Source organism: Rana temporaria, chromosome 2 (genome assembly GCF_905171775.1).
Source record: "Rana temporaria chromosome 2, aRanTem1.1, whole genome shotgun sequence".
Classification (NCBI taxonomy): domain Eukaryota; kingdom Metazoa; phylum Chordata; class Amphibia; order Anura; family Ranidae; genus Rana; species Rana temporaria.
Window position 1 is genome coordinate 461,396,011 of NC_053490.1, and position 16,563 is coordinate 461,412,573.

The 16,563-nt window shown below is 42.9% G+C and overlaps 1 protein-coding gene across 1 annotated transcript in view; it reads left to right on the forward strand.

Moving 5' to 3' along the window:
• PIGL (phosphatidylinositol glycan anchor biosynthesis class L) overlaps positions 1 to 16,563 on the forward strand; it is a 231,771-nt gene that overhangs the window by 4,640 nt on the left and 210,568 nt on the right. The window contains exon 2 of the mRNA XM_040338623.1: positions 9,132 to 9,231. Within this exon, the coding sequence (XP_040194557.1) occupies positions 9,132 to 9,231 (100 nt within the window). The remainder of the gene's footprint in view (positions 1 to 9,131; positions 9,232 to 16,563) is intronic.

Here is a 16,563-nt window from a genome sequence, read left to right on the forward strand (position 1 = left end):
GACTACTTGAAAAAAAGTATCGGTACTCGTACTCGGTCCTAAAAAAGTGGTATCGGGACAACCCTAGTTAATATGAAAGTCTATCGGACACCACACTCCTTGCAGCTCAGTGATCAGCGGAAAACTGATAGCTGTGAAAACATAAGGGAATACGAGCGCACAGGCTCGTGGTTCAAATAACGTCTGTTGATTGTAGTATAAAAGAGATGAAATCAATGCGCACACAAGCATGGGCGAATCATAACCGTCAAACAATTCCTCCAATGAAGAACCCTGAACAGGGTCACATCCAAGCGCCCGGGTAGATGATGGATGGACTGGCTTTACAGACAATGGCTCATCCAGCAGCTGCTGACAGGCTGCGAGCGAGCCGCTTAATGACTCCAGGCAGGGCTCGACAAATCCCGGTCGCCATGGCGACTAGAAATAGGGTCCTGGTGACTTGGCTTGGAAGGGGGGCAATTTTTTTTTGTGAGCTGGTGCCATCTGGTGGTGAGCCGTTGGTATTACAAGTTATTACCACCAGATATGTAAGCTGGCGCCATCTGGTGGTGGCCGTTGGTATTACAAGTTATTACCACCAGATATGTAAGCTGGCGCCATCTGGTGGTGGCCGTTGGTATTACAAGTTAAGCATTACAAGTTCAACAGCAATTCTAATGTAATTTTTCACTATTTTCACTGCCATCTTCTTCCCTCTAATTAGAACCCCCAAACATTATATATATTTTTTATCCTAACACCCTAGAGAATAAAATGGCGATCATTGCAATACTTTCTGTCACGCCGTATTTGCGCAGCGGTCTTACAAGCGCACTTTTTTGGGAAAAAATTACACTTTTTTTAATTAAAAAATAAGACAACAGTAAAGTTATCCCCATTTTTTTTATATTGTGAAAGATAATGTTACGCCGAGTAAATTCATACCCAACATGTCACGCTTCAAAATTGCGTCCGCTCGTGGAATGCCGACAAACTTTTACCCTTTAAAATCTTCATAGGCGACGTTTAAAAAAATCTACAGGTTGCATGTTTGGAGTTACAGAGGAGGTCTAGGGCTAGAATTATTGCTCTCGCTCTACCAATCGCGGCGATACCTCACGTGTGGTTTGAACACCGTTTACATATGCGGGCGCTGCTCACGTATGTGTTCGCTTCTGCGCGCAAGCTCGTCGGGACGGGGTGCGTTTTCTGGCTCCTAAGTTTTTTAGCTGGCTCCTAGATTCCAAGCAAATTTGTCAAACCCTGACTCCAGGAACGGCCGGCCAGTCAGGAGAGAGCTTTGGACACTTGGTCCAGGGAGAACTCAGATGGAATAAGCTGACGGGATGCTGTGTGGTTACCAGGACAACGTGTTTCAGTGGGCGTGGCCTTCTTCCTCAGGCCCCGGATGTGACCCTGTTCACGGTTCTTTATTATAGGAATTGTTTGATGGTTATTATTCGCCCATGCTTGTGTGTGTATTGATTTTATCCCTTTTATACTACAATAAACAGACATTATTTGCACCATGAGCCTGTGCGTTCTTCTTTCCTTATGTTTTTGCTGCATCCCTATAGCGTAACCACTTCAGCCCTAGAAGATTTTCTCCCCTTCATGACTAGGCCATTTTTTGCGATATGGCACTGCGTTACTTTAACTGACAATTGCGCGGTTGTGCGACGTTGTACCCAAATGTACCCAGAGATGAAACAAATCCTCCTACATAAGTTGTATCTGTTTATCTGTAGCCTTCTCTTCTCTACATATGCTCAAATTGCTGAATTACAAAGCTTGTCTGAGGGTTCAGAAAAAAGGGGGAGGAGAGCTGAAGTTACACACTGCAGAGCTCAGTGGGGAGAGCTCTGAGAGCTGATTGGAGAGAAAGGACACACCCCCTCCACACAGCACACTGGAAAATTTGTCAGAAGTGATTCATACAGATAGCAGACAGAAATGACACTTAGTGCTCTTAATGAAACATGCACATACTATAGAGGGATATGCTTTATTCATATTTCCTGTATGAGGTTTACAACCACTTTAAGGGCAGGGCTTTGAAGTGCTGCTCAAATGCATGCTTCTGAACACAAAATTTTGGCTTTGTTCACATGGGTGTCCCGCCTGTGAGAATCTGTGATACTTGCTGGTGGAGAATCTAGCTGCATGTGCAAACCGCAGTGGCCATATCTGTACCCTGTACAAATCTATTGCCACTGTTGTTTGCAGGTAACCTCTCATCCGAGTTTTTACTCTTAATCGGGGCTCCTGTGTCTGGACGCAGTTTGGGGGGGATTTACTTAAACTGGTGCAGCCAATCAGCTTCTAGATTTTGTCAAAGCTTAGATCCCTTTCACACTGGAGGTGTTTTTCAGCGCCTGAAAAAAGCCTCATCTGCAATCCCAGTGTGAAAGCCGGAGTGTTTTCACACTGGAGCGCTGCGTTGGCAGGACGTCAAAAAAACTGCAAGCAGCTTCTTTTGAGGCGCTTTAGGAGCGGTGTATATTCGGCTCCTATAGCGCCCCTTCCCATTGAAATAAATGGGAAGCTCCTCGGCAGTGCCACTTTTAACCCTTTATTCAGCCGCTAGCGGGGGTTAAAAGCACCCCGCTAGTGCCCAAAAAAACTCCCATAGTTTTAGCATTGCTTTACCGGCATTTTTCGGGTGCTGTTAGGCTTTGTACACACGACCGAACATGTCTGCTGAAACTGGTCCACGGACCAGTTTCAGCAGACATGTTCGGTCGTGTGTACAGCCGAGCGGACAGGTTTCCAGCGGACATTTGTCCAGCCGACCGTTTTGCGGCGGACAAATGTTTCTTAGCATGCTAAGAAACATGTCCGCTGGAATCCTGTCCGTCGGACATGTTCGGTCGTCTGTACAGACTCACCGTACATGTCCGAGCGGCCGCCATCCCTTGCATGCGTCAAATCACTTCGACGCATGCGTGGAAGCATTGAACTTCCAGGGCCGCGCACGTCCCCGCGTATCGTGTACGCGGGGATTTCTGTATGATGGTGTGTACAACCATCAGACAGAAATCTCCGGGCGGACATGTCCGCTCCAAACGGTCCGGCAGACCGTTTTGAGCGGACAGTTCGTCCATCTGTACGAGGCCTTCGTGTGAAAGGGCTCTAAATTGAACAAACTGAAGTTTGAAGCTGATTGTTACTATGCACAGTGGCACCAGCTTTAGTAAACTTTGTGTCCAGGGCTGGCGGTTCTGGTTGCACACAAAGTGGACACTGCTACGTTTTTGAATGTGGTCATAGCACAGAGTGCCGCTGAATCTCCACGCTGCAGTCTAGCCTCCCATCTGAATGAACCTTTAACCTCTTGTCTACAAAGCAAACATATCTCAATAGGGCCTGCTGTGTCAGAAAAATAGAATGCAAAGCAGGTCAAATGTAGCCTCAGGGATGTCATCCACACAACACCACCGAAGTGGGAATCTGCTGACCTGGGTTTCATGTGTGTTTCAGATCTACGCCAAACATTGTCACTAGGGCTGCAACTAACGATTATTTTCATAATCGATTAGTTGGTCGATTATTGTTTTGATTAATGGAATAATCGGTTAATAACCTTAAAAAATAAAAAATTTGCTGCGATTTGCATATTTTTTTTTTGGCCAATTTGTTGTTGGGAAGATTAGAAAACACAAATTGCCACAAAAATCTTTTTCTGCAGCTTCTCCATTGAAGTATATTGAACCAAAAAAACAAAATAGCACCTTGCCCTTTCCAAATACGCAGCAGCTGAAAAAAAATCATGGATGTGAAACCATGTAAATGAACTGTAGTGTGTTTCTGCAAAAAGCACAGAGGTGTGACCCAGGCCTGAGATGTTTAGTAACCTAATGGGGTTAAAAAAACTAAAATTTGTACAGAGCAAATAATCGCTACTGTAAGGGGTTAATTTTTTACTGTGGGACGGTGAAAGTAATATTTACAGTAGAGATTTGCTCTTTTTGTACTATAAAGGGATAATTTTTTAAATGATTTTAACCCCATTATGTTACTGGCAGATTAATCGATTATGAAAATGGTAATCAATTAATTTCATAATCTATTAGTTGTCGATTAATCGATTAGTTATTTTCGGCTCTAATTGTCACACAAGGCATGTCGAGTCTGGGGCCAAAAAAGCTGAAAGAGATATTTTGATTGTTTGTGACTTACCTAGAAACACTATCAGAGTGGGTGAGCTGGCACCCTAGTCTCTTAGTAGTTTGGTTCTATGTATAGATCTGAACGGCTGAATTGTTAGTACACCATTCCTCTGATAAAAACACCCAAACCGTGCAGAGACAGCTGCAATGGAATTCATGGCCTCAGCCTAGAACTTTCTATTATACATGGGAATCTGTTACTGAGTGCCGGTGCATTGCCACGAAATGAGATTTGCCATCGGATGAGATGGTCCGCCTCCATCACATCCTGATTGGCTCACTCCTGTCACGTGACATATTTAAACGTCAAATATCGACGCGAACATCAGTCTCAGCTAGGCTATCATAGGGAGAGGATCTCCTCTCCCTGTGATAGCTGAAGCTGCACGGAGCTGGTGCACGGAGCTCACATATATATATAGCTAGAGAGATAGCTAGATATATATATATATATATTCAAAATTATTCAACCCCCACTGATATTGTTTTGCCCAGTTTGACATTGATTTTGATCATTCAGTCATCCTGCTTACAATTAAATCAAAGAGGCACGTGTAGGTCAGACAAATATAACATAACATTTATAATGAAATAACCACAAATGTCTTTTCTGTGCTCACATCATTATCAGTTTTATTCAACCCCCAGTTGACATTCAAACTTAGTACTTAGTACAACATCCTTTTACAGTTATAACAGCTTTTAAACGTGAAGCATAGCTTGACACAAGTGTCTTGCAGCGATCTATGGGTATCTTCGCCCATTCGTCATGGGCAAAAGCCTCCAGTTCAGTCACATTCTTAGGCTTGCGCACTGCAACTGCTTTCTTTAAGTCCCACCAGAGGTTCTCAGTCGGAATTTAAGTCTGGTGACTGCGATGGCCACTCCAAAATGTTCCAGCCTTTAATCTGCAACCATGCTCTAGTGGACTTGGAGGTATGCTTGGGATCATTGTCCTGTTGAAAGGTCCAACGTCTCCCAAGCCTCAGGTTTGTGACGGACTGCATCACATTGTTGTCCACTATCTCCTGGTACTGAAGAGAATTCATGGTACCTTGCACACGCTGAAGCTTCCCTGTACCTGCAGAAGCAAAACAGCCCCAAAGCATGATTGACCCCCCGCCATGCTTCACAGTAGGCAAGGTGTTCTTTTCATTATAGGCCTTGTTCTTCCTCCTCCAAACATAGCATTAATCCATGGGCCCACAGAACACAATCCCAAAACTTCTGTGGTTTGTCCACATGATTTTTGCATACTGCAGTCGACTCTTCTTATTCTTTGGAGACAGCAAGGGGGTGCGCCTGGGAGTTCTGGCATGGAGGCCTTCATTACGCAGTGTGCGCCGTATTGTGTGAGCAGAAACTTCAGTACCCACATCTGACAAATCTTTGGTCAGTTCCTCAGCAGTCACACGGGGACTTTTCTCCACTCTACGCTTCAGGTAGCGCACAGCAGTCAAAGTCAGCATCTTCTTTCTGCCACGACCAGGTAGCGTTTCAACAGTGCCCTTTGGCTTGAATTTGCGAATGATGCTTCCTATGGTGTCTCTTGGTATGTTTAACATCTTTGCAATCTTCTTATAGCCATTGCCCTTCCTGTGAATAGTAATCACCTCTTCTCTTGTCTTCCCAGACCATTCTCTTGACTTCACCATGTTGTAACCACACCAGTAAATGTCTAGAAGGAGCTGAGTATCACAGTCATTTTAAAGCTGCCTGATTGGTGCTTATTAGGCTTTATGGCTGCTCCCTGACATCCACAGGTGTTTTCAATACCTGATTGAAAACACTTCAATGAACCTCTGTTCTTCAGAGTGGTAGTCTTTAAGGGGTTGAATAATTGTGTAAATGAAGAATTCACAAAATAAACATTTACTACTGTATTACAAAACCAATTGATGTCATTTTAGTTGCATATGATTCTTTAAGAAGTCCTTGTAGGATTTCATTCTGAATACAATTACAAATGTACACTAAATTCCCTAAAACCCTTTACAGCATTGGGGGGTTGAATCATTTTGAACACAACTGTATGTCTTTTTTTTTTTTAGATGCTGTAGCTGACCAGGCAAAAAGTAATTTAGGCTTTATGCACACGGCCGTACAGCATGCAGAGCCATTATAATAACTGTCCCAGGACCTGCTGTCACCGTGTTAAGCCACTCACTGAGGTGAATTAGAAGATGCGACTGTACAGGGTTATGTGTCCCGGGGTTGCATAAAGCACTTGCGTATGCTCCAAATTTGTGTAGCTTGTGTTTGTAGCACACAGCCCAACCTTGTGCATGAAGCCTAATTCCTCATAGATGTGAATGGAAACACTCGCCTTGATCATATTGTTTAGTTCTAGCTCAACACAATAGCAATGGCTTTCTCACCATGGATGAGCCAGGAATACAAAAGAAACAACTTAAACTCAACGTTTTTAACTGGCAATTGCTCGGTCACGCCACTCTGAAATTTATATAATTTTATAAAGTAGTCTTTCTTTTGGTGTTATTTACTCACCACTGGATTTTTTTTTTTGTTATATAAAAAAAAAAAACAATTCTGAAAATCTGGAACGAAAACTTTACCCCAAAATGTGGTCCACTACATTTCTTTGGTAAAAACAAATCAGTGTATAATATTTACAGTAGCCTGTGTGAAAGTTATAGAGTCTATAAACTATGGTATATATATTATCAAATATATTAAAGGGGTTGTTTTTTTTCCTAAATAGCTTCCTTTACCTTAGTGCAGTCCTCCTTCACTTACCTCATCCTTCGGCTTTACTTTTAAAGCGGTTGTAAACCCGCATATAAATATATATATTTTTTTTTTACACCTGCAAGGCAAAAGCCATAATGAGCTAGTATGCACCGCATATTAGCTCATTATGAAATACTTACCTCGCCGAGCGTGTCTTCCGTGTATCGCCGCTCCAGCGCTGTGATTGGCTAGAGCGGCGATGACGTCACTCCTGCGCATGCACGCGGGAGATTTCATTCCGGCATGGGCAGGCGGCGGCCGGCCCTTCAGCCGAGGATCCCCCCTGCGCATGCGCCGCTGCAATCAGCGGCGCATTGCGAGGGGAATATCTCCTAAACCGTACAGGTTTAGGAGATATTCTTTATACCTACAGGTAAGCCTTATTATAGGCTTACCTGTAGGTAAAAGTCAAAAATGTGGGTTTACAACCACTTTAAATGTCCTTATTTCTTCTGAGAAATCCTCACTTCCTGTTCTTCTGTCTGTAACTCCACACGGTTATGCTTTCTCCATGGTGTGGAGTGTCGTGCTCGCCCCCTCCCTTGGACTACCGGAGAGTCAGGACTCTCTCTACGTTGCAGATAGAGAAAGGAGCTGTGTGTTAGTGGGCATCCTGACTCTTCTGTAGTCCAAGGGAGGGGCGAGCACGACACTCCACACCAGGGAGAAAGCCTCGCATTACTGTGTGGAGTTACAGGAAGTGAGGATTTCTCAGAAGAAATAAGGACATTTAAAAGCAAAATTGAAGGATGAGGTAAGTGAAGGAGGACTGCACTAAGGTAAAGGAAGCTATTTAGGAAAAAAAAATTGTACCTACCTTTACAGCCTATCTAATTTCTTGAGGCCCTAAAATGCCAGGACAGTTAAAATACCCCCTAAATGACCCATTTTGGAAAGTAGGCAGTTCAAGGTATTCAGTAAGAAGCATGGCAAGTTTTTTTTGTTGTTTTTTTTTTTACACATTTTTTAGAAAAAAATTAAATAAAATTTGTATTTATTCGTTTTTTTTTTTAACTTACAGTAATTTCACCAGTGCAGTACAGAGTCTTGATATGACTGGTGTAGCAGTGATCAGGGATACTAACTGGTGACAGTATGTAAAATAAATAAATACATTTTTAATTTAAATTGCATTTTTTTTACTTTTTTTGCTATTTAAAAAAAATGTTTCTCGTTTTTATACAATTTTTTTTTCTCCACATACTGTCATTAAAGTAGTTCGCTGTCCCCATAGTGATGCTGTACTACTCGGGGGGCGTTAGTCAGGGAATTTTTTACATTTCTTTTACACTTTTATTGCTTATAACAGTGATTATCACTGTTGGCCTTCTTGCACATGATACTCCTGTTTTAGCATTTACTTTTTCAGATGTTTTTTTAGGTATGTATTTGCGTGTGTTTATGCGCATTTTCACGTATATGCGTTCGCAATTGCACGCAAAATTATTCTTTCTGTACAATAAGAACATTAGCATTTTCGCAATGGAGGCAGAAATTACTGACCATTTTTTTTACTAAATAATGTACGCTGCTTGTTTACGCGCCTGTGTGCATAGGTACATTACAATTATTGGGCTGTATTTTAGCTCAGTAAAAAAAAATGCAAGAGGCCTTATAAGCAATTGTATTAACTGTCATCAATGGCTTTCATTCATGACAGCTTGGCTACTGTGATTGGCTACAGCTAAACACATGGTACAGGGTGCCAGATACCTAGTGATAGCTGTGGGCCAATCACAGCATCACAAAAGTAAGCAAGCGGTCATGAATGGAAGCCAGTCATAGGTTATGTGATCGCTGTGATTGGTCATAGCAATCACAGGATACCTCGGGCGCTCACAGCAGCTGGGTACCGAGCACTGTGATTTGCTGTGTCCACCGGCCACGGCGGTCACGGGATTGCGCCGCTGCGCATGTGATGAGCGACGTGCTGGTACATCGCTTAGCCTAGCTTTGCTAGTAAATGTACTGTTAGCAGGCGGCAAGTGGTTAAATAAGCTAATTTGGTAATATAAAGAGCCATATACCCATCAGAAATCACTTTAGTGAATAAACCCGAGTGATCACCTCTTTGCTGGAGAATTTTCTTCTCTTTAGTTTTAAAAAAAATAATGACCCATTAATATTGTATTGAAAACAGTTTCATAAGTGATGCAGAAGACATATTTGAATCTAGTACTGCTATAATAAGAAACATGGGAAGTAAGCTAAGATATTTATTATTCCCAGGAAATTACTACAATCAAGGGGAGGTTCGTAGGAAAGAATTATTTCAGAGCTGTGCTGCTTTAGGAATACCAGCTTCCAATGTTACAGTGATTGACCACAGGTAACTACCATTCATGCCACTATATCTGCAATTCATGTAAAATACACTCTGGACAGCCTGCACTCAATGCATTTGAAAAAACAACTTTGTCACCCGGAGTCTTTTACCTTTGATATGACCCTGCCCTGTCACTATGGGGTTATGACAAGAGTGTAGGCAGCCTGGAAAAGGAGATGCTGTATAAATTATTTACTGTCCATGTTTTCAGTATTTTATTGGATTTTCCAAAATTGTAACAAGCCGTGGTTTGCCCACGCAGGGGCGACATTGAACAGATAAATAAAAAGTAGCGCATGAATGCGTAATGAATCACAAAACAAACTATAACCCGGGCCTACTGTCCATGTTTTAAAACTTTGTTGCATTGCTGATGTACTGGTCGGTGCAGTTATCTGACACTTCCGGGTGTGTCAAATACCTGTTCCTCTGCTTATGCTTCCTCAGTGACTCCTATGACCCTACAGGGGTTTTAAAGCATGACCCATTGGAGAGGAAAGTTTACAGCATTTCCTTTTACAGCATGCTTTTGTGTAGATTTCATAGATGAGATATTACGCATTTACAATGATTTCCCAGTGTCTCACACAAAATATTGTATTTAGATAACTGCATGTGTTTAATACAAGTAACTAGAGCTGCACGATTCTCTTGGCGTAAAATCTTTTATATTTATACAAAAAAAAATGGGCTAACTTTACTGGCTAGTTTTTTTTAAATTCATTAAAGTATTTTTTTCCAAAAAAATTTCATTTAAAAAACACTGCTGCGCAAATACAGTGCAACATAAAATATTGCAACAACTGCCATTTTATTCTCTAGGGTCTCTACTAAAAAATTATATAATGTTTGGGGGTTCTAAGTTATTTTCTAGCAAAAAAATAATGATTTTAACTTGAAAAGAGCTGTCAGAAAAAGGTTTGGTGTTTAAGGCTCCATTCACACCTAGGCAGACAAATTCGCAGCGTTTTGTCGCCGCAAATCACGGCGTTTTGTACCGCGATTTGCGGCGACAAAATGCCGGTATTGTCCGCCTAGATGTGCTCCAGATTGACCCCCTCTATGGAGATGGTTCCCATCTCCTAGCCGAACGCCGAAAGCCACCTGAAAAAAAGGTCCGGGACCTTTTTTGCAGGCGTCCTGCGTTCGGTGTGGAGATGTGAACCATCTCCATAGAGGGACATGTGTTTTCATCCCCCTGGCGGCAGCGGCGTAGCACTACAGGCGTTAAAACGCCTAGATGTGAATGGGGGCTAAGTGGTTAAACGTTCCCTAATTTACATACAGAAGTTTATTCCTTTGAAGTGATACAATGTTTAGACTTAACTTTCAACTGATAAAGAATGTTTTCAAAACTTGGCAGGCTGCCCAGACTTGGCAGATTGCCCAAACTTTGACTTTTGGCTGAGAGCAGAGGAAATTCTTTGCATACGAAAGTGCAGAGAGAAAATTATTTTCATGTCAAAGATCGTGAAACCCTGTGTCAAGAAAAGATGCAGCTCTACAAGTAACAATGATATTTTGTATATTAAAGGGGTTGTAAAGGTAAATGTTTTTTCACCTTAATGCATTATATGCAGTCTTCTTGGCCGTCTTCCCAGCTCATTCATTGGTTGATTGAAAGCAGCGCAGCCATTGGCTTGCGCTTCTGTCAATCACATCCAATGACGCGGCGCACCAGGGGGGCGGGGCCGAGTGATACAGTGAGCGGCTATGGCCGCCGGCTGTATCAAAGGAGTGAGCTGCACAGTGGAGGGAAGTATAACATGTTTGTTATTTTAAAAAAAAAAAAATTCTTTGCTTTTTTTAAATTTTTTGCCTTTACTAACATTTACATGCAGACTAAGCTGTCCAGTAAAAGTGACAGCGGCCTATATTGGAATAAGCCATAACACAGCTAGGTCACCTTTTTATTTTTATCGTTTAATTGAAAGCATATGGCCCCTTTCACACTGGGGCGGCGGTAAAGCGCCATTATTTTTAGCGACGCTTTACCGTCAATTTCGCAGCACTATTCGGCCGCTAGCGGGGCGCTTTTGGTCTTAATGGGATTTCATTTATGTATATGATTTATACAATTGTTGATTTGTGAATTACATGATTTAAGGGGACATTGCTGGGATTTTCACATGGATAATTTAAAGGGGAATTATACCTTCATTCCAGCAGCAGCACATTCACTAGGTAAAGGCACCTTTTTGGATATTGCTATAGCGTGGGTATTTAAATATTAGATTAACTCGAATATAGGCAAGGATTAAAATATAAAGAAGCTGTATACTATAGTAAGCGATTACATCAGCTGCTGACATTTCTTAATACACTGAGGATTTATAATCACTTTAAAGTAAACTTTTCAGCTTCCGAAGCATGTAAATAATGCAGCTACAGGCTTTAGTGAGGTCTTGTGGTAAAAGCTCATATGGAAATACTTGACTAGCCTGCTCACAGGTTCACTGAGAAGTGGAAACATACTAAGATTCCAACTGCCCTGCATTTGCCAGGATATTCCCCAAGATGAAGATGACAGCATGCACTCAGTAACTCAAAAATGGTAAAATTAAGAGCATTGTGGCCACGAGTGGGTGGTTCCAGGAAGACTATGGGCGGGATTGCTCAGAAAGTGGAAGTCATCTAGGTGGGACCACCCAGGAAGTGGGTATGATGTGGACGGGACTGTCCAGGAGGAGAGAAGGGGGCATACTATGTGTGGTCTGTGAGCAGGGGTGAGAGTGCCCTAGAGACTGGGGCAAAGATGACAAGTTTGCACAATGCCTATAATGCTACATTTACAATCTGAATACGCCATATCACTGCAGTGCAAAACTGCCCTGTTTTATATTTGTTCTGCCTCAGTCTCCTGGCTCTTTCCTGCTGCAGATGCACCTTTCTGCTCACATCCCTGGCATCAGTCTAATGCTCTGTAGGCACTCATACTGCCCGGTTGATGTCCTGCTTTGCTTTTTTACATCCTGAGATTTTTCAGAGTGCCCTCCTTAACCCAGTCTAAGCCTAGGTTCACATTGCTGCAGGTCAGAAATCATGCGAGTTTAGCTGAACTCGCACAATTTCAACCCGGCAATGCAGTCCGACTTCAGGGGCGATTTGACAAGACGGTATTGACAGTACGGGTTCCTGCACAGATGTCTATACAAATCGTCCCCCGAAGTCGCCAAAAGTAGTACAGGAACTACTTTTGGGAATCGGTGCGGGGCCACACCAATTCGGACAGTTGCCATTGCTGTCAATAGCTGCCGATTTGGCATGCTAAATCGTATGCCAAATCTCTCCAATGTGAACCTGGGCTAAAAGCTGCACATGAAATCACAATAAGCTAATATAAGGACAGAATCAGGTACTAACCAGATCTGAATTCTTCTGGATGTGAAGTTACAATAGCATAAAGCAGGATTCTGACACTTGAACCTGCAGTATTTAAAATACATGTAATGACTTTAACCACTGGGCACGTAAACCCCCTTAATAACCAGACCAATTTTCAGCTTTCGGTGCTCTCACAATTTGAATGACAATTACTCAGTCATACAACACTGTACCCAAATGAAATTTCCGTCCTTTTTTTCACACAAATAGAGCTTTCTTTTGGTGGTATTTAATCACCGTTGGGTTTTTTATTTTTTGCGCTATAAGAGAAAAAAGACTGAAAATTCTGTAAAAAATAATAATTTTTCTTTGTTTCTGTTATAAAATTTGGCAAATTTAGTATTTTTTCTTCATTCTTTTGCATAAATGTGAAAGATGAAGTTACGCCGAGTAAATAGATACCCAACATGTCACCCTTCAAAATTGCACACGCTCGTGGAATGGCGCCAAACTTCGCTACTTAAAAATCCCCATAGACGACGTTGCAGGGTATTGCGGGGTATTGTGGGGTATTGTGGGGTATTGTGGGGTATTGCGGAGTATTGCGGGGTATTGTGGGGCATTGCGGAGTATTGCGGGGCATTGCGGAGTATGGGGGCATTGCAGAGTATTTTGGGGCATTGCAGAGTATGGGGGCATTGCAGAGTATTGCACAGGGAGGGATGGATGGCTGGATCTGTGATTGCATGTGTCACAGATCCAGCCCGCAGCAGCAGCTGCTTCCGCTCTCTCCCCTCTCCTCTCTCACACTGTACCGTTCGGTACAGAGAGGAGAGGGAGGAACCGGCGTCATCACATGACGCCGGTTTGTTTACTAGTGATCGCTCCGTCATTGGACGGAGCGATCACGTGGTAAACCACCGCTATCAGCGGCGATTTACCGTGATCCGTGATCATCCGGGTCCGGAGGACCCGGCGGTCACGGAGACTCCCGTGTGCGCGCCCCACAGGGCGCGCGGTAGCGCGATTCTGGGAGGACGTACATTGACGCCCTCCCAGAGTTAAGCAACTGCCTTGTAGACGTATTTCGTCTATAGGGCGGTTGTTAAGTGGTTAATATGTAACTGGGATAACTTTTTTTTTTTTTAACATTTGCCTGGAATTTTGTTTAACCCTTTTGTAATTAGAGGTCATTTACTAGATGTCCAAACCAAATTTAAAGTGTTACTAAACCCACAACAGTAAAATCAGTGTGTATATGCAGTAAAGCATGCTTGTTATACTCACTGTGGAACCTAAGGGGGTTAATCCTCTGCAGTGTGTAAAAAGGCTGTTCGATCCTGAATGCAAAGATCCCCCCCTTCTTCCACTGTCCCCTGATCATTTCCTGATAACACAGAGCCCTATGGAGTCAGGTTGCACATGCTTAGTTTGGTGTGTATTGCTAGAGAGGTTTTTTTCCTTGGGATAGTGGATGTGATCAGCACAGGGCTAATCAACACTGTCCAGACAGAGAGTCAGGCGTCCTGCAGCCTCATAGCATAGGGCAGTCAGAAAACTCCCCCTACAAGCTTGGCTGGGCACTGATAGAAGTCACAAGACTGCTCTAACTGCTGATGAGACTGGGTGTACTATGGGAGACCAGATATAGTGAATGCAGGGTCCTGGGTTTAGTAACAAAGTGTAAGCTTGTATTGGTTAACTGGAGTCATTTTTTTTACTTGTTTGTCTATGTCTAAGTAATTTAATATTGTTTTCAAGGACACTTGTTTCCTAAACAGATTTCTTATATGCTGACAAAATAGTGAGAGCCAGTTCACACACAGGCTTCACGACTTTGGGGGCGACTCTGCAAGGCGATCTCAAGACGACTTGAGAGGCAACTTGCAAAATGACTTCTGTATTGAAGTCAATGCAAGTCGCCCCGAGTTGCCCCCCAGAGTCGTACAGGAACCTTTTTCTAAGTTGGAGCAACTTGCGTCGCTCCTATTAGAACGGTTCCATTGAATAGAGCGGACCGCGACTTGTCAGGCGGCTGAGTCGCCTTACAGGTCGCCCCTGTGTGAACCGACTCTTAAAGACCATGTTATGGTTATTTTTTTTTAAACGTTTAAAAACAAAAGCAGTGCCATCTGTTACTGACATGTTTACAGTCAGAGCCACGTGATCACAATTTCATGGGCTGCGCACTCCTAGCTATAAAGGTAGACATAGATTAATGTGTCCTCTGCACAAGGTATCAAAATGAGAATGTTAATACAGAACTTTAAGTTTTAAAAGAGAATAAATAAGGAATTGCCTAGCATGTATAAAAAAAAAACAGTCTTTGCAGCATGACGTTCCTTTAATCAGCAGCTGCCCCTGAAGAAAGTTCTCTCTGCCACCAGGCAGTGCTCTTGCTTCTAAGCTGAACAAGCAGTAAAGACGAGTTTTAAAGTGATATCAAAGTCTCAGTTTTTTTGTTTGTTTAACCACTTGCCCACCGAGGACGTCATAGGACATCCTCGACTTTGTGCGGTGATACATGAAGGAGAGAAGTGCCAGAATAGGCCCGGTGGACAAGTGTTTAAAAATAACAAATATGTTCTACTTGTGTGTAGTGGTTTTGCACTGGGCAGCCCAAATCCTCCTTTTCTCGGATCCCTCGACTGCGCTTCTGGCCCTCCCCCTGCCTAGTTCTCCTACAGCAAGCAGCTTGGAACAGAAAGCAAGGGGCTAAAGAATAAATACCAGTAAATATTATGTATCATTATTTAGGAAAACAAAATAGTATTTGTCTCTATATTATCCTGGCTTTGTCCCCTCCACTGCAGAAATCAGGCTATGAGTGGGAGGTTACACACTTGGGAACCGATCAGACTGTGTGCATTGTCAAGGCTGCCAATCGGTGAGCAACCTTTCTGGTATTGAAGGGGGTGGTGTTTGGGCAGCGTATAGGAGGAGAGCCCATTCACTTCATGGTGATGAGGGTTATAGTGGTGTCACCATTTTTGTGAGAGATGAACAAAAATAGAATAATCTTGGCAGGTATATATAGATACATGGTATCTCACAAAAGTGAGCACACCCCTCACATTTTTGTAAATATTTTATTATAGCTTTTCATGTGACAACATTGAAGAAATTACACTTTGCTACAATGTAAAGTAGTGAGTGTACAGATAGTATAACAGTGTACATTTGTTCAAAATAACTCAACACACAGCCATTAATGTCTAGCAAACAAAAGTGAATACATCCCTAAGTGAAAATGTCAAAATTGGGCCCAATTAGCCATTTTCTCTCCCTGGTGTCATGTGACTCGTTAGTGTTACAAGGTCACAGGTGTTAATGGGGAGCAGGTGTGTTAAATTTGGCGCTCTCACTCTCTCATAAAGAATTGTTGCTCTACATAAAGATGGCCTAGGCTATAAGAAGATTGCCAAGACCCTGGAACTGAGCTGCAGCATGGTGGCCAAGACTATACAGTCGTTTAACAGGACAGGTTCCACTCAGAACAGGCCTCGCCATGGTCGACCAAAGAAGTTGAGTGCACGTGCTCAGCGTCATATCCAGAGGTTATCTTTCGGAAATAGACGTTTGGGTGCTGCCAGCATTGCTGTAGAGGTTGAAGGGTTTGGGGGGTCAGCCTGTCAGTGCTCAGACCATACGCCTCAAACTGCATCAAATTGGTCTGCATGGCTGTCATCCCAGAAGGAAGCCTCTTGTAAAGATGATGCACAAGAAAGCCGCAAACAGTTTGCTGAAGACAAGCAGACTAAGGACTTGAATTACTGGAACCATGTCCTGTGGTCTGATGAGACCAAGATAAACTTATTTGGTTTAGATGGTGTCAATCGTGTGTGGCGGCAACCAGGTGAGGAGTACAAAGACAAGTGTGTCTTGCCTATAGTGAAGCATGGTGGTGGGAGTGTCATGGTCTGGGGCTGCATGAGTGCTGCGGGCACTGGGGAGCTACAGTTCATTGAGGGAATTATGAATGGAAATATGTACTGTGACATACTGAAGCAG